At 40.2% G+C, this 12,085-nt stretch overlaps 1 protein-coding gene across 7 annotated transcripts in view; it reads right to left on the bottom strand.

Annotated features, from left to right (window-relative positions):
- MTUS1 (microtubule associated scaffold protein 1) overlaps positions 1 to 12,085 on the bottom strand; it is a 124,515-nt gene that overhangs the window by 58,140 nt on the left and 54,290 nt on the right. For all 7 annotated transcript variants that reach the window (XM_064511091.1, XM_064511087.1, XM_064511088.1 and 4 more), the window contains 2 exons: positions 11,696 to 11,800; positions 10,327 to 10,374 (listed from right to left, as the gene is read on the bottom strand). In XM_064511091.1, coding sequence (XP_064367161.1) covers positions 10,327 to 10,374; positions 11,696 to 11,800 — 153 coding nt within the window. The remainder of the gene's footprint in view (positions 1 to 10,326; positions 10,375 to 11,695; positions 11,801 to 12,085) is intronic.

Here is a 12,085-nt window from a genome sequence, read left to right as displayed (position 1 = left end):
GCCTGTAGTTCTAGACCCCTCCCTAATCCAGCACCAGAATCAAAGATAGCACCTCCTTTTTTGTCTTGGAAGGTTATGGACTCTATGCTTAGAAACAGTTCTCAGCGGTAAGCCAGAAGGCTTGTTAAAACATGTCGCAGTAGCCTCATACTTTCATAGCTCATTAGTCCATCTCTTCAAATATTGGATCACTACTGTCAAGTCTTCCCAGAATAAAGGCATCCTTAGACTTTGACTGGGCTCTACAGACAGTCTTCAAATGTTCCTCAAACTCCAACCCATACCAGGTTCTCTTACTCACAGGGAACCCACATCTGTTTTCCTTCTGCCCTCCACAGCCCATTTTACCCACTTTCCAAGGACAGGACTGCTCTGTGAGGTCTGATGCAGCAAGCAAACATATCCCAAACTCCTCTTTCACTGTCCCTCTTCCCCACCCCTACTTTGAGTTCAAACAGACCATGAAGAAACAGATATACCATAGGGTGGGTGTTCGGGTTTTTTTTTTGTTTTTTTTTTGTTTTTTTTTTTTAAATCTGACTAGGGGGAAAATACTTTTTAGCCTTTGGGGTTAGAGTCCTGCTAAATCCCACAAATCTGAAATAAGTCTGCTTTATGCAGAAGTAGGACCTGACAGCACTAATAAAAATCAACAGAAGCATGTCAGTCTCACTGAGCATCCAACATTCAGAGAGTTCTGACAAGCAGTCAGCGAGGAGACTGACCATCTCTATTGGAATATTCCTTATGGGAGCTTAAACTCACAAAAGGTTCCTCCAAACTAGTATTTCCAGAACTATGTGTTACACCGCAGTGGTGTCTGTCCATCTGCCAGTGTTGTTCCCTATGCTGAGGAAAACATTGCCCCCAACTCTGTACCTGTACTATTAAGACCATTTAGTACCTACTTCTGACAGGGTACAGAACTAGGAATGTATTCCATGAGATCCAAACTCAGCATGACAGGAACATGCATGCTCTACACTTGATGCATAATGAGGATCACAGAGGGGTCTATTTCCATCTTGATATCAGATAAAGGAGATGGAAAAGAACATCAGAAAAGAGCAAAATAAAATAGCAAGTGATATACAACACAGATGGGAGAAAAGAATGGATAGCTTTTCCTTAACCATCACCTTACTGCCCTCTTCTCCCCAACTCCAAAGGCAAAAGAGGTAATCAACATGGACAGAGAGGCTCTTCCGCATAATGATCACACAAGTCAATTTGTGTTGCTAAATGCATTAATACTTGATGACACTGTCAGATTGATGGTGGGACTAGACCTATTTTAATCCCAACAGATTTAGCGTATCTGCCACTCCCTGGTAACGCTAGCAATATGACAAGGAGGGAGCAAAGGACACCAGCATCTGCAGGTTCTTCAATGCAGCCTCCTGAGGCCAAGTCTACAGTTATTTGTACGTGTTCCTGCTGCCTCTGCTCCTCTTTCCACACACAACAATCACTAAGAGACATCAGAGCAAGGCAAGTCTCTCATAGCAAATCTAAATCAAAAGCTAGATCTATAGATCTGAAAATGCCAGGCAGAAGACAACTGGCTCCATGTAATAAGACAGCATGGTCAGAGCTGAGCAGATGGGTTTTACCGGCATGCTCTCATGCAGGAAGAACCAAAAGGTGATTGCTTATGCAAAAAGAGAAGTGAGAAACAAGATCCTACTAGCAGCAAGAGTCATTTGTGTCCTAGTTTTATTTCCAGAAGATTATCACCTCCTTCTCCCTTTCCTGTGACGATCTTGCTCTAGCCAGCGTTGCAGTTTGAAAAGCTAATCTTTCTGCAGGCCATACGTGCCAGCACACTAACAGTAGCCTGCAGTTTCAGGACTTATTTCAAGCTCTAATCCTCACTCAAAGAAAAAGAGATAACCTCTCCCCTGACTTCAAGTATGAACTAAAATTCTAAATAATCTAGGTTTCTTCTAGTTCACAGAGGCATTTAACCATTATGAAGTCAGCAGTCAAAGTGATACTGCCATGAATTTCCAGGCAAACAGCTTCAGAAATCAGGCTGAGCAGTGTCCCTTTAATGCCCCAGTGGTGACATTCATGTTGTTTGTACTCTTTTTCAGAATTGAAAATGGCAACAAAATCCCACAAGAATTATTTTGTTTTTAACTTCTGATTTAAAGGGAGCAGCAAGTTATATTCCATGCATAGGGTGTCTCTAACAAATACATCATTTTGGAAAAGTTACTCTCAGTAAAAATCCTAGAGTGCTTGGAATAAAAATTGCTACAAGATACAATAGAGTTTTGTCACTAATATTAGCACAACATGTCTTAAAATATTATGCTTCAGTCATCCAGCCAGAGGTATAAGGAAAAAACAAAACAAAAAACTGCCTCTGGGATACCACAGATACCTTACCTTAACCTTAAGGGTCCTGAAGAACTACACTATACTACAATGACATCTAACTATTCAGTGTTTACTGCAGTCACATAAAACACTGCACATAAACTAAGGTACTCCAGAGAATCAGAGAGGATAGGAGGAAAAAAACAAAACAAAACGAGAGAGACAGAGAGAGAAAAAAAACAAAACAAAACGAGAGAGACAGAGAGAGAAAAGACTTGTTTGGAAACATCAGAAGAGATCCATACCTATGTTTAATTAGGGAGAGAAGAGACATGAAGATACTACACAGAAAGCACTGCTCTAGGATGATGTTTGCAAGAAGGCAATATAACTCAGCATAGCCTGCAGCAATTAACTGGGAATAGAAGTTTGCTATGTCACCCTGACAGTCAGCCGAAGCCCTAAAGTCACTTAACAAAAGTGGGAAACTCACTGTCCTCTTAACTATTGGAAAAAAAAAAATAGTGAGTGTTTTTAGGTATTTACAAAGTAGTTCAGACAATAGTAACAAACATACCAGCTCCAGCTAACCCTTACAATGCTGTCTATAATTTAAAGCCACCATGACAGACCTCCAGGCTAGAAAACCCTTGAATGACCAAAACTACAAGGCTTTCTTTAAGCATCATTTGGACTCAGCTGTTAGAACCTGCGCATACCCATTTCAGCTGCGCCCTCTGCTCCCGTTGAGACTCGTCTAGTCAACATTTAACCAAGAGTGAGACAACTGCAGCACTGCGTTGCTCTGCTGCATGGGTTATTACTGTGCAGCACCACAATAACCACCACCCAAGTGGACTACAAGCATTCCTTCCTGACATCAAGATGGACACCGTAGAAGTGACCTGCAGACGCTCCCTCAGCGGGAGGCCCACGCACCTCTGTCGTCAGCAGTCTGCAACACGGCTCCGTGAGGCTGGTGAGCAAGTTTCTCACAGAAGCTTGGAATTAAATAATAGCAAACACGTCTGAAATACCTAAATTGAAATCCAGAAAGTAGGTCCTTTTAAAAAAGTGCTGACTGAAGAAACAGACCTGGTAGTGTGGAGACTAGTTGTGTTATGTTATAAAAGGCCTTAAGGAATGAGCTCCGTCACTGTGGGAAAACCAATAGGTCAAATCCTTGGTGGTGGGGGTTGTAAAGAGATCCCAGCACTTTCAGTTCACTGACTTGGGAATTTCCTAGCAATACACCACCACTTGAACAGAGCTGGTTCACGTGTTACCCTACCTCAAAGAAAGTCTTTGGGTTTCAGAAATCTTGATTAAAAAAAGTGAAGAGTGTTGATTTTCAGCATGGAACAAAAGACAACCTTCTCAAAGTGTTTATTTTCAGAAGATTAAGTTTGGAAAGAACACTAGGAAAATGCAAACTCATTGATGCAGCCACTTAACCTTTGAAGAGACTGTTCTGGAATATATGAAAACCAAGTTCACACGTGTCTCAATTTTTGCACCCCAGATTATATTCTGGCAAATGTATGACCTCAGGAAAACACTGCAAATAAAAAAAAAGGGAGAGAGGGAGGGAGAGAGGGAGGGAGAGAGGGAGGGAGAGAGGGAGGGAGAGAGGGAGGGAGAGAGGGAGGGAGAGAGGGAGGGAGAGAGGGAGGGAGAGAGGGAGGGAGAGAGGGAGGGAGAGAGGGAGGGAGAGAGGGAGGGAGAGAGGGAGGGAGAGAGGGAGGGAGAGAGGGAGGGAGAGAGGGAGGGAGAGAGGGAGGGAGAGAGGGAGGGAGAGAGGGAGGGAGAGAGGGAGGGAGAGAGGGAGGGAGAGAGGGAGGGAGAGAGGGAGGGAGAGAGGGAGGGAGAGAGGGAGGGAGAGAGGGAGGGAGAGAGGGAGGGAGAGAGGGAGGGAGAGAGGGAGGGAGAGAGGGAGGGAGAGAGGGAGGGAGAGAGGGAGGGAGAGAGGGAGGGAGAGAGGGAGGGAGAGAGGGAGGGAGAGAGGGAGGGAGAGAGGGAGGGAGAGAGGGAGGGAGAGAGGGAGGGAGAGAGGGAGGGAGAGAGGGAGGGAGAGAGGGAGGGAGAGAGGGAGGGAGAGAGGGAGGGAGAGAGGGAGGGAGAGAGGGAGGGAGAGAGGGAGGGAGAGAGGGAGGGAGAGAGGGAGGGAGAGAGGGAGGGAGAGAGGGAGGGAGAGAGGGAGGGAGAGAGGGAGGGAGAGAGGGAGGGAGAGAGGGAGGGAGAGAGGGAGGGAGAGAGGGAGGGAGAGAGGGAGGGAGAGAGGGAGGGAGAGAGGGAGGGAGAGAGGGAGGGAGAGAGGGAGGGAGAGAGGGAGGGAGAGAGGGAGGGAGAGAGGGAGGGAGAGAGGGAGGGAGAGAGGGAGGGAGAGAGGGAGGGAGAGAGGGAGGGAGAGAGGGAGGGAGAGAGGGAGGGAGAGAGGGAGGGAGAGAGGGAGGGAGAGAGGGAGGGAGGTGACTTTAGAGTTTAGGGTGGCATTTTCTGAACATCAGTAGTAGCCATTTCACTTTGATGACTTCTGAAGCATATTAGTGCTTACTCAAGGAATTAAATCCTTAAATTTGCTGTTGTACTATCTACTTTTTGTAATGCTGGAAAAATCTAACCAAACAAGTAACAGATTTCAAAGGTTGTTTCAGGCTGATAGATATTCCTAATTCTTCAAAATAAAAATCATTTTATCCCCCATTATATCCCCCTGGTGAACACACGTAGTAAGTGTAAGCTATCCCACAAACAGCATACTCACACAGATTTGGATTTTTTATTTATTTATTTTTTTTAAATATGACAGGATGAAGACAGTTGTTTTTTTTTTTTTAATGGCCAGTTCACATGGAATAGCTACACCACTTACCACTTAAGCAGTTTAGCTGTCTGTTTTTAACATTCTTCATTAGCCTGAAAGCACTCTAAGGCTCGATCACACGAGAGAGTTTGCTATTGGTATGTCACTCTGATGGTCAACCAAAGCTCTAAAGTTGCTTAAAAAAAGAGTGAGAAACAGTCTTCTTAATTACTGGGGAAAAAAATAGTGAGAGTTTTTAAATATTTAAGAAGTAGTTCAGACAATAGTAATAAACATACCAGCTCCAGCAAACGCTTACAATGCTGTCATTCAGATAGCCCTCATAGTTCACAGGGCTGAGAAACATCTAAAAAAAAAGACTACAGCTGGCTCTTTATTTCAGCTAGAAAGGGAACAAAACAGTCCAATGCACAGTACCAGTGTCTGTAAAAAGAGGTTTAAGCTTGATCTTTCTGTTCATTTTCAAGAGATACAAATAGAAAGTTACATTATTTGACTGCTAGAACTTCCAATCTGTAAAATCTTCACTATGTTCAGTAAACTAACACTGGATCTAATGTTTCACCCCATAGAGTTCACAAAGTTTTCCCGGTTTTTCTGCAAAATTTCCAGGCTCTTTTGGAGAGAGTAGGAAAGAAAGAAACAAACAACTCAAATTCTTCTCAACTAAAGATGATTCATTTTGCTTTCAGTAAACTCACACCTGCAAAGTTGGGTACTCAAGGGCAGGGGAAATCTGCCTATCTTTATGTTCCAGAGACAATCCCAATACAAATCTTATGTTACAGAGCAGGAAAAAAGTCTATTAAAAGATAAAGCCAAAGAGGAGCACCCAAAGTACTGAGACATAAGCAGTTTGCTTTGCTTCCTGCATATTTTGTTAGCACCACAGTTTCATGACCAGTTTATGCCAGAACTGCCACCAAAAGCACAACTCTTCCTGTCTTATTTTTAACTCAGACGAGTTCCCCAATCCTGCTTGCTCGGTGACCATACAAGCACTTGTACTCACTTAGGCATCAGGCTCTTTTTAAACCTTCAGGCAACAAGTGCACTGCTTGCATAGTTTCTTCTACAATCTGCAAAAACGTTAACAGCTTCAGACTGGATGTGAAAGCAGAAACAGAGCTAATAAACTACTTTACCAGACAACCCTCATCAGTAGGGTAACTTGCCATACAGTGCTGAAGACTAGCTATTAGGTCAAGAAATGCTTTCATTGATTAAGTAGCTATCTGACACACACAACAGTGTTCACCAGCATTCAGAATGACAATCTTCACAGTGTTTAAAGAGAGCTTGCACATTTTCATGTAGGAACATTTTCATGACATTTTAGAACATGAAAGCACTTCTGTTGTTGTTAAAGAATCAAGCACAATGTTATCTAGATGAATCCCTTGTTTTTCCAGATATTAAAAGTGAGAATATTTTGTGAGGGCAGCCTATCCTTTTAAAAATCAAGGAATTCACAAGATAAGAATCAACATATGCTAATGCTCCAGTTCCTCTGTGAGTTGACAGCCATACAGGAGGGCATGATAGGAAAGGGTGCTAACTAAGCCTCCATAAATTTTTGTTTGAACTGGAGTATTGTGTCAGAAAACAAAGCATCCTATTCCAGTGTCAGAGTTTCACTGAGAAGCCAGCACCCAGAACCCACCTGTAATAATCTATTCCAAGAGAAAACTGCATGGACTGTTACAATTATACCTTATTCTTCATTTAAACTTGATCAGCACTACTACTCACGGTTGCAGTAAGTCTCCTGACTGAAGTTATTCTGTCCCCCAATATTAATATTCCTCACAGATGACTAAACTACAACAAGGAGCCTTTTAACCTCTTCTTTAAGAAGCTAGGAAGATTGATCCTTATCATTCATGATGAAGCATACTCTCCCTTTCTTCAGTTTTCATGGCTTCTTTAGCAACTAATGCCAGAACAGATACCAGTACGCATGCTCCATCACTGTACAGAGAGATAATACAGTTGTATTGTTCTTACTTGATAATACCTTATGGGTACATCCAACAGCGTTGTGCTAGAAGTTTGAGTAACTTCTTATCCGTAATAAACCCTATGTCCGTTTCAGAGTCACTGCATGCCATGATAAGCTTCCCAATAAGTATTTGCTTGCTTTATTTCTAAAATGATAGCTTTACCTTTGGAATGACCAAAGAGGATATTTGCTTTTCCTCAGCTTATGTAGTATCATGTGCTACTGTTCTGTAACTTATCTTTAACCTTTGTGCAATAATGGAGACTAGAGACCTAAGTATTCACCATATACGGCAACTGCAGAAGTATTAGAGCTTGGACACCTATTTCTACCAGGAGAGCTGGGGCGGAGGGGGACACTAGCTTTACGCATTCTTAGCGGGAATTTTGCATCTAGTTCAAAATTAGACCTTACAGGAGGCAGCAATTTTAGTCATAGAAATTACATTAAGACATTACAGTACATGTAGTGTACACGTTCTCATTTGAAATTAGCAAGTTAAGCATACACATAACAAAATATATTTTGCCCAATACGTAAATTTTGCCTTAGTAGTAAAGCCACTGCAGCAGCAGTAAGTAACACAACTTATAGAAATGATCTGGTCTGCTCGAAGAACACCCATGGAAAATAATGATTTCAGACAAAAGGAGCTTTGTGAATATTTTAACATGAACAAAGCATGAAGAGCTCAAAAATACATCATCTCTTCAACTCCATAGACATACTAATAGCGCGTTGCATCTTGCTTTACATCTAACCAGATTCTGGCTTCACATCATTGCTGTAAATGACTAGAAAACGGAAACTAGAAAATGAAAACTAGAAATAAAAGCACAAGCAGCCAGAGAACAAAAATCATAGCTTACAAATGCCCGATATTTTTTCATCCATGAAGTAACACTAAATGCAACATTAATAACTGAACTGGACACTTAACTAAAGCATAAATATGGTAACCAATTATTATCAAAGCTCTGTTGCAAGAAATGATAGTCCTGACTCTCCAAACAGAACACATGGAGGAGAGACAAGTGAGGTTTGGACCTGTTCACTGAATAGGTTTAAAAACTGTAGTTAGCTATGGCACTGTAATGTAGAAACAAAAGCCTTAATTAGCTAAAATCATTAGAACAAAAGCTTTACTATAAAATCAGGGCTACTAAAAAAAATGTGCCTCCCTTTACATGGTACTAGCTGGCATTATTTCAGTTCATTTCTAAAAAGATCCTTTGTCTTTTCTTAAAATGTAAGACATTGTACTGCAGAACATCCAAACAGCTACACAGTACTTTTCATCTGTTGTAAAAACTATCGTCAATTGTGAAGATGGGGAAAAGTTTAACAAATTGAAAGGAAAAAAAAAGAAAACAAAACAAAAAAGTTTTGCATGCCACACATTGGACAATGTACTAATACCCCATACAAGGTACAAAATTGAAAGTCTAGCATATCACCCAATTTTGGGAGCTGATTCTCAACACAGGAAACACCGCTAAAGCAAACACTTAAATGCAGGTATTCAACTGGCAAAAATAAGGTGTTAAAAAGTATTTACTAAAGAATCACCAAGTGTTATGGCCAATTTGCAGTTATAACCATTTTTATAGCATCAAATATAACACTTCAAAGCTACATAGCCACATTCTTTATTAGCTTGGAAAAGATGAATCACAAGAAAAATTACATTAAACTAGCAAAAAAGAGAGAGGAGAGGGAAGAAAGGCACTAATTGCTTTTCTCCATTGAAAATAAAGTGCAAATGCCATAACAGATTTTGAAAAAAGTTACCTTTTAAGATAATCATGAAGTGAAAGAGGAATTTAATTTTCTATTTCTAGTCCTGAAATACACTTTGTTGCTTACTGTTAGTCTCCTCAAAGCAACTAATCAAGACAAATAAGTTGTTGGCAGTGTTACTCTCTACACACTTTCATATACAAGAACTACACATGTGAGCTCATAAAACTTGGACTCAGGGCTATATCTTATCTAACATTAGTTCAACCAAGTATCAGTAACAAACACAAGCAGCACTTTTACAAAGCCTTATACTTGCTGCTTGACAGAAACCCTGACTGGTAACAGAGGTCTCAAGCAAAGTACTCAATTGATATGCAGACACTTGATGTCCAGAGTAAAGCATTAGACTCATGTTACAACCACAGGAAATTAAAAATACACTGCCACAATACCAGAGTTACAGGTCAGAACTGTTTTATCCAGTCATTCCAGAACCAAATTCATAACATCTGGTTGGCTGGAGCACCTCTTCAGGAAAGACATCTGCTACTTACTTATGGGACATGGCTTTCCAATGATCTTCAGCATCTTTCAAAAAGTGCTTTTAAATTACAAGCAGCTTTTAATTCAGCAAGTACACCCTGATACTGAGGAAACCAGTTAGACTCTGGGACTTTAGGAGAGTTGGCAAACTCATTTAATTACAAACCTCATCTGAACATTTCTATCTCCTGGCAGAGAGAAACTAGCGCCAGGTGTCCTGACTGGCAGAACCACAGAAAAGAAAACCAATATGAAGTCCTTAAAACTCTGCCAAAACTTGGGGTGCCATCTGTCACTTTATCAACTGCCATTTCTCCGCCATACAAGTAGACATCAACATCTTTAGATAATTGCAACTTTTCAAGTGCAGCCTACAATGATATACAGAAACTGCTGCCGCTAAAAGTCACAACGGCATCTACCAGGAACCATCAAAAAAAAAAAAAACAAACAAAAAAAAAAAAACAAAAACAAAACAAAAAAAACTTATTCTGCATGACTGTTCTATTTTTTAAACCACAACCAAGTTTCAATGATCATTTCAGTGTAGCTAAACAGCAAAAACTACATCCACGCTTTGCTGCCATATGCTTCTTTGTTACCTTATGCTTCACTGGAAACTGCCAGTGACAGATACGTAGTACAGACCACATATTCTAGGAGTTGGGTAGAGAGAAGATAGTAAGCAGGAAGGGGGAAAAAAAAAAAGGAAAAAAAGACACACCCCCACAAAACTTATTCTCTATATCCATGGAAATTGGAATCAGTGATGATTTATAGCATTACTTATCGCAAAATTACTCTTCCTAGAAAGAAATCAATATATTATGTACATAACTATTTTAAGTTGCACCACAGGCATATGTAAAAATACATCCAAAAAACTCACCAGAACCAAAAGAAGATAGGCTTTGGGGTCCATTTCTCCCAGGAGTACCTATGATTTTCAGAAAAGAAAGTGAAAAGAAGTTAACACTTAAAGCAATTTACCTCTATTAATATTCAAGCCAGTACTGGGGGTGGTGGGGTGGGGGGGGAGTCTTTTGAGCATCTTTCCACATAACTTCCATATAAGCTACACGATCTAAGTTTTTTTCCATGTGATAGTTGACAGCATGTTTGACAGCAATACTTGACAACATGAGGTTAAACTATTTGGAAAATGAACAGTGAATTCCTATTAAGCCAAACAATTTCTTGCACTACAATATCATTATCACAGGAGTCAGGTAGCACTGTTCTGTTTTACCCAGTTCATATAGGACTATAGACATTAGGAAACAGAATTATCTATAGTGACACAATTGTTACTTTTTTCCAGCTATACACTCCAGTTACTTAAATCTCCTTTTTACAGATAAAAATAGCAGCATTCTCAAGTGTGCTGCCAATCAAGTTAAAGATAAATGAAAACATTGAGAAGGTTCATTTATCCTACTGTATTGTTTCAGAGCCATATGAAAACTGACATTAAACCCGTATTATTTACAACAATAGGAATTAAATGAGAGGAATTAAATGAAAGCACTCTTTCGGATTGCTAGGTATAAGTGAAAAAGTTACGTGCAGAAGTTTATAAAAGGTCTGTTTACAACACCTTTTGGATTTGACTTTTCTTCACAAATAGTCTGTGACCTTACAGCAGATATTTCAATATGAAACAATCTGCATCGCAGAATTACTGCACTTCTTTCCCTTACCTCAATCATACAACCAGAATTTTGTTTCCAAAGAGAAAATTTTGTGTTTTAGGGCTTGCCTGAGGATTCAGATCTATTATTTTGATTTACTCTGGTAAAAGCTACTAATTCTAAATGACAATTAAAACTAAAAGCAGCACTTGAGGCAGAAATGGGAAGTCAAGCCCACATTACCCTAACAGCCAAAGCTGAGCAACAAATTTGCACAAGAATCTTGCTGAAACACAGAAACTTCAGAAAGCAAGTCTGGGTTTCATCTTTTAAGCATACAATCTTAAAAGCAGGTAACAACATTACTTAGGGGACATTATCCAGTGTTTTGAGTACTCACAGGATGTATGTTTCAAGCAGATAGTGGACAATAAAACCCCTCATTTTTACCCCTAGATAAAACTAATGAGTAATGAGTGCTTCTGCTGAGTCATTCTCCAATACCATGAACTATAAGTGAAATGAAATGACTGACCATCTCCTTTACTTCAAAGTCACAGAGCACAGCTATTCTTTCTCAACACAGAGGGAAGGGACTGAAGAATGTAAATAAAAAATTGACTTTACCCAACAGCTGATTGCTTCTAGCCTCACTGACTTTCCTTGCTGAGTGCAACGACCCAGATGATTTTGGCAGGCACTGGTTCAGTGAAGCAGACCTGGCCTTGGCTCCTAGAAATACAGGGCTTAGATCAGCTTTATAGAAGTACAGTTATGTCAGCAATTAAAGACATGTCTAACTTTACATACTTTACAGAAAGCATAAGATGCACAAGTCTCCTGAAGTTTTTTAAAAAAAAAAAAAAAAAAAAAAAAAAGAGAGAAAAAAGTCTTCTGGAAAATTTGAAGCTATGTTTAAACTTAAGTTTGCTTTACCAGAACTTACAGTGGAAGAAATAAAAGATAACCTAAGAGAAAGCTTATAAGCAGAAGGAAGTGTTAGTAAAGACTTCACTT

The sequence above is a fragment of the Dromaius novaehollandiae genome, chromosome 4, assembly GCF_036370855.1.
Source record: "Dromaius novaehollandiae isolate bDroNov1 chromosome 4, bDroNov1.hap1, whole genome shotgun sequence".
Taxonomy (NCBI): Eukaryota; Metazoa; Chordata; class Aves; order Casuariiformes; family Dromaiidae; genus Dromaius; species Dromaius novaehollandiae.
Note: the sequence above shows the minus strand (reverse complement) of the source record. Positions and strands in the feature narration are given on the sequence as shown.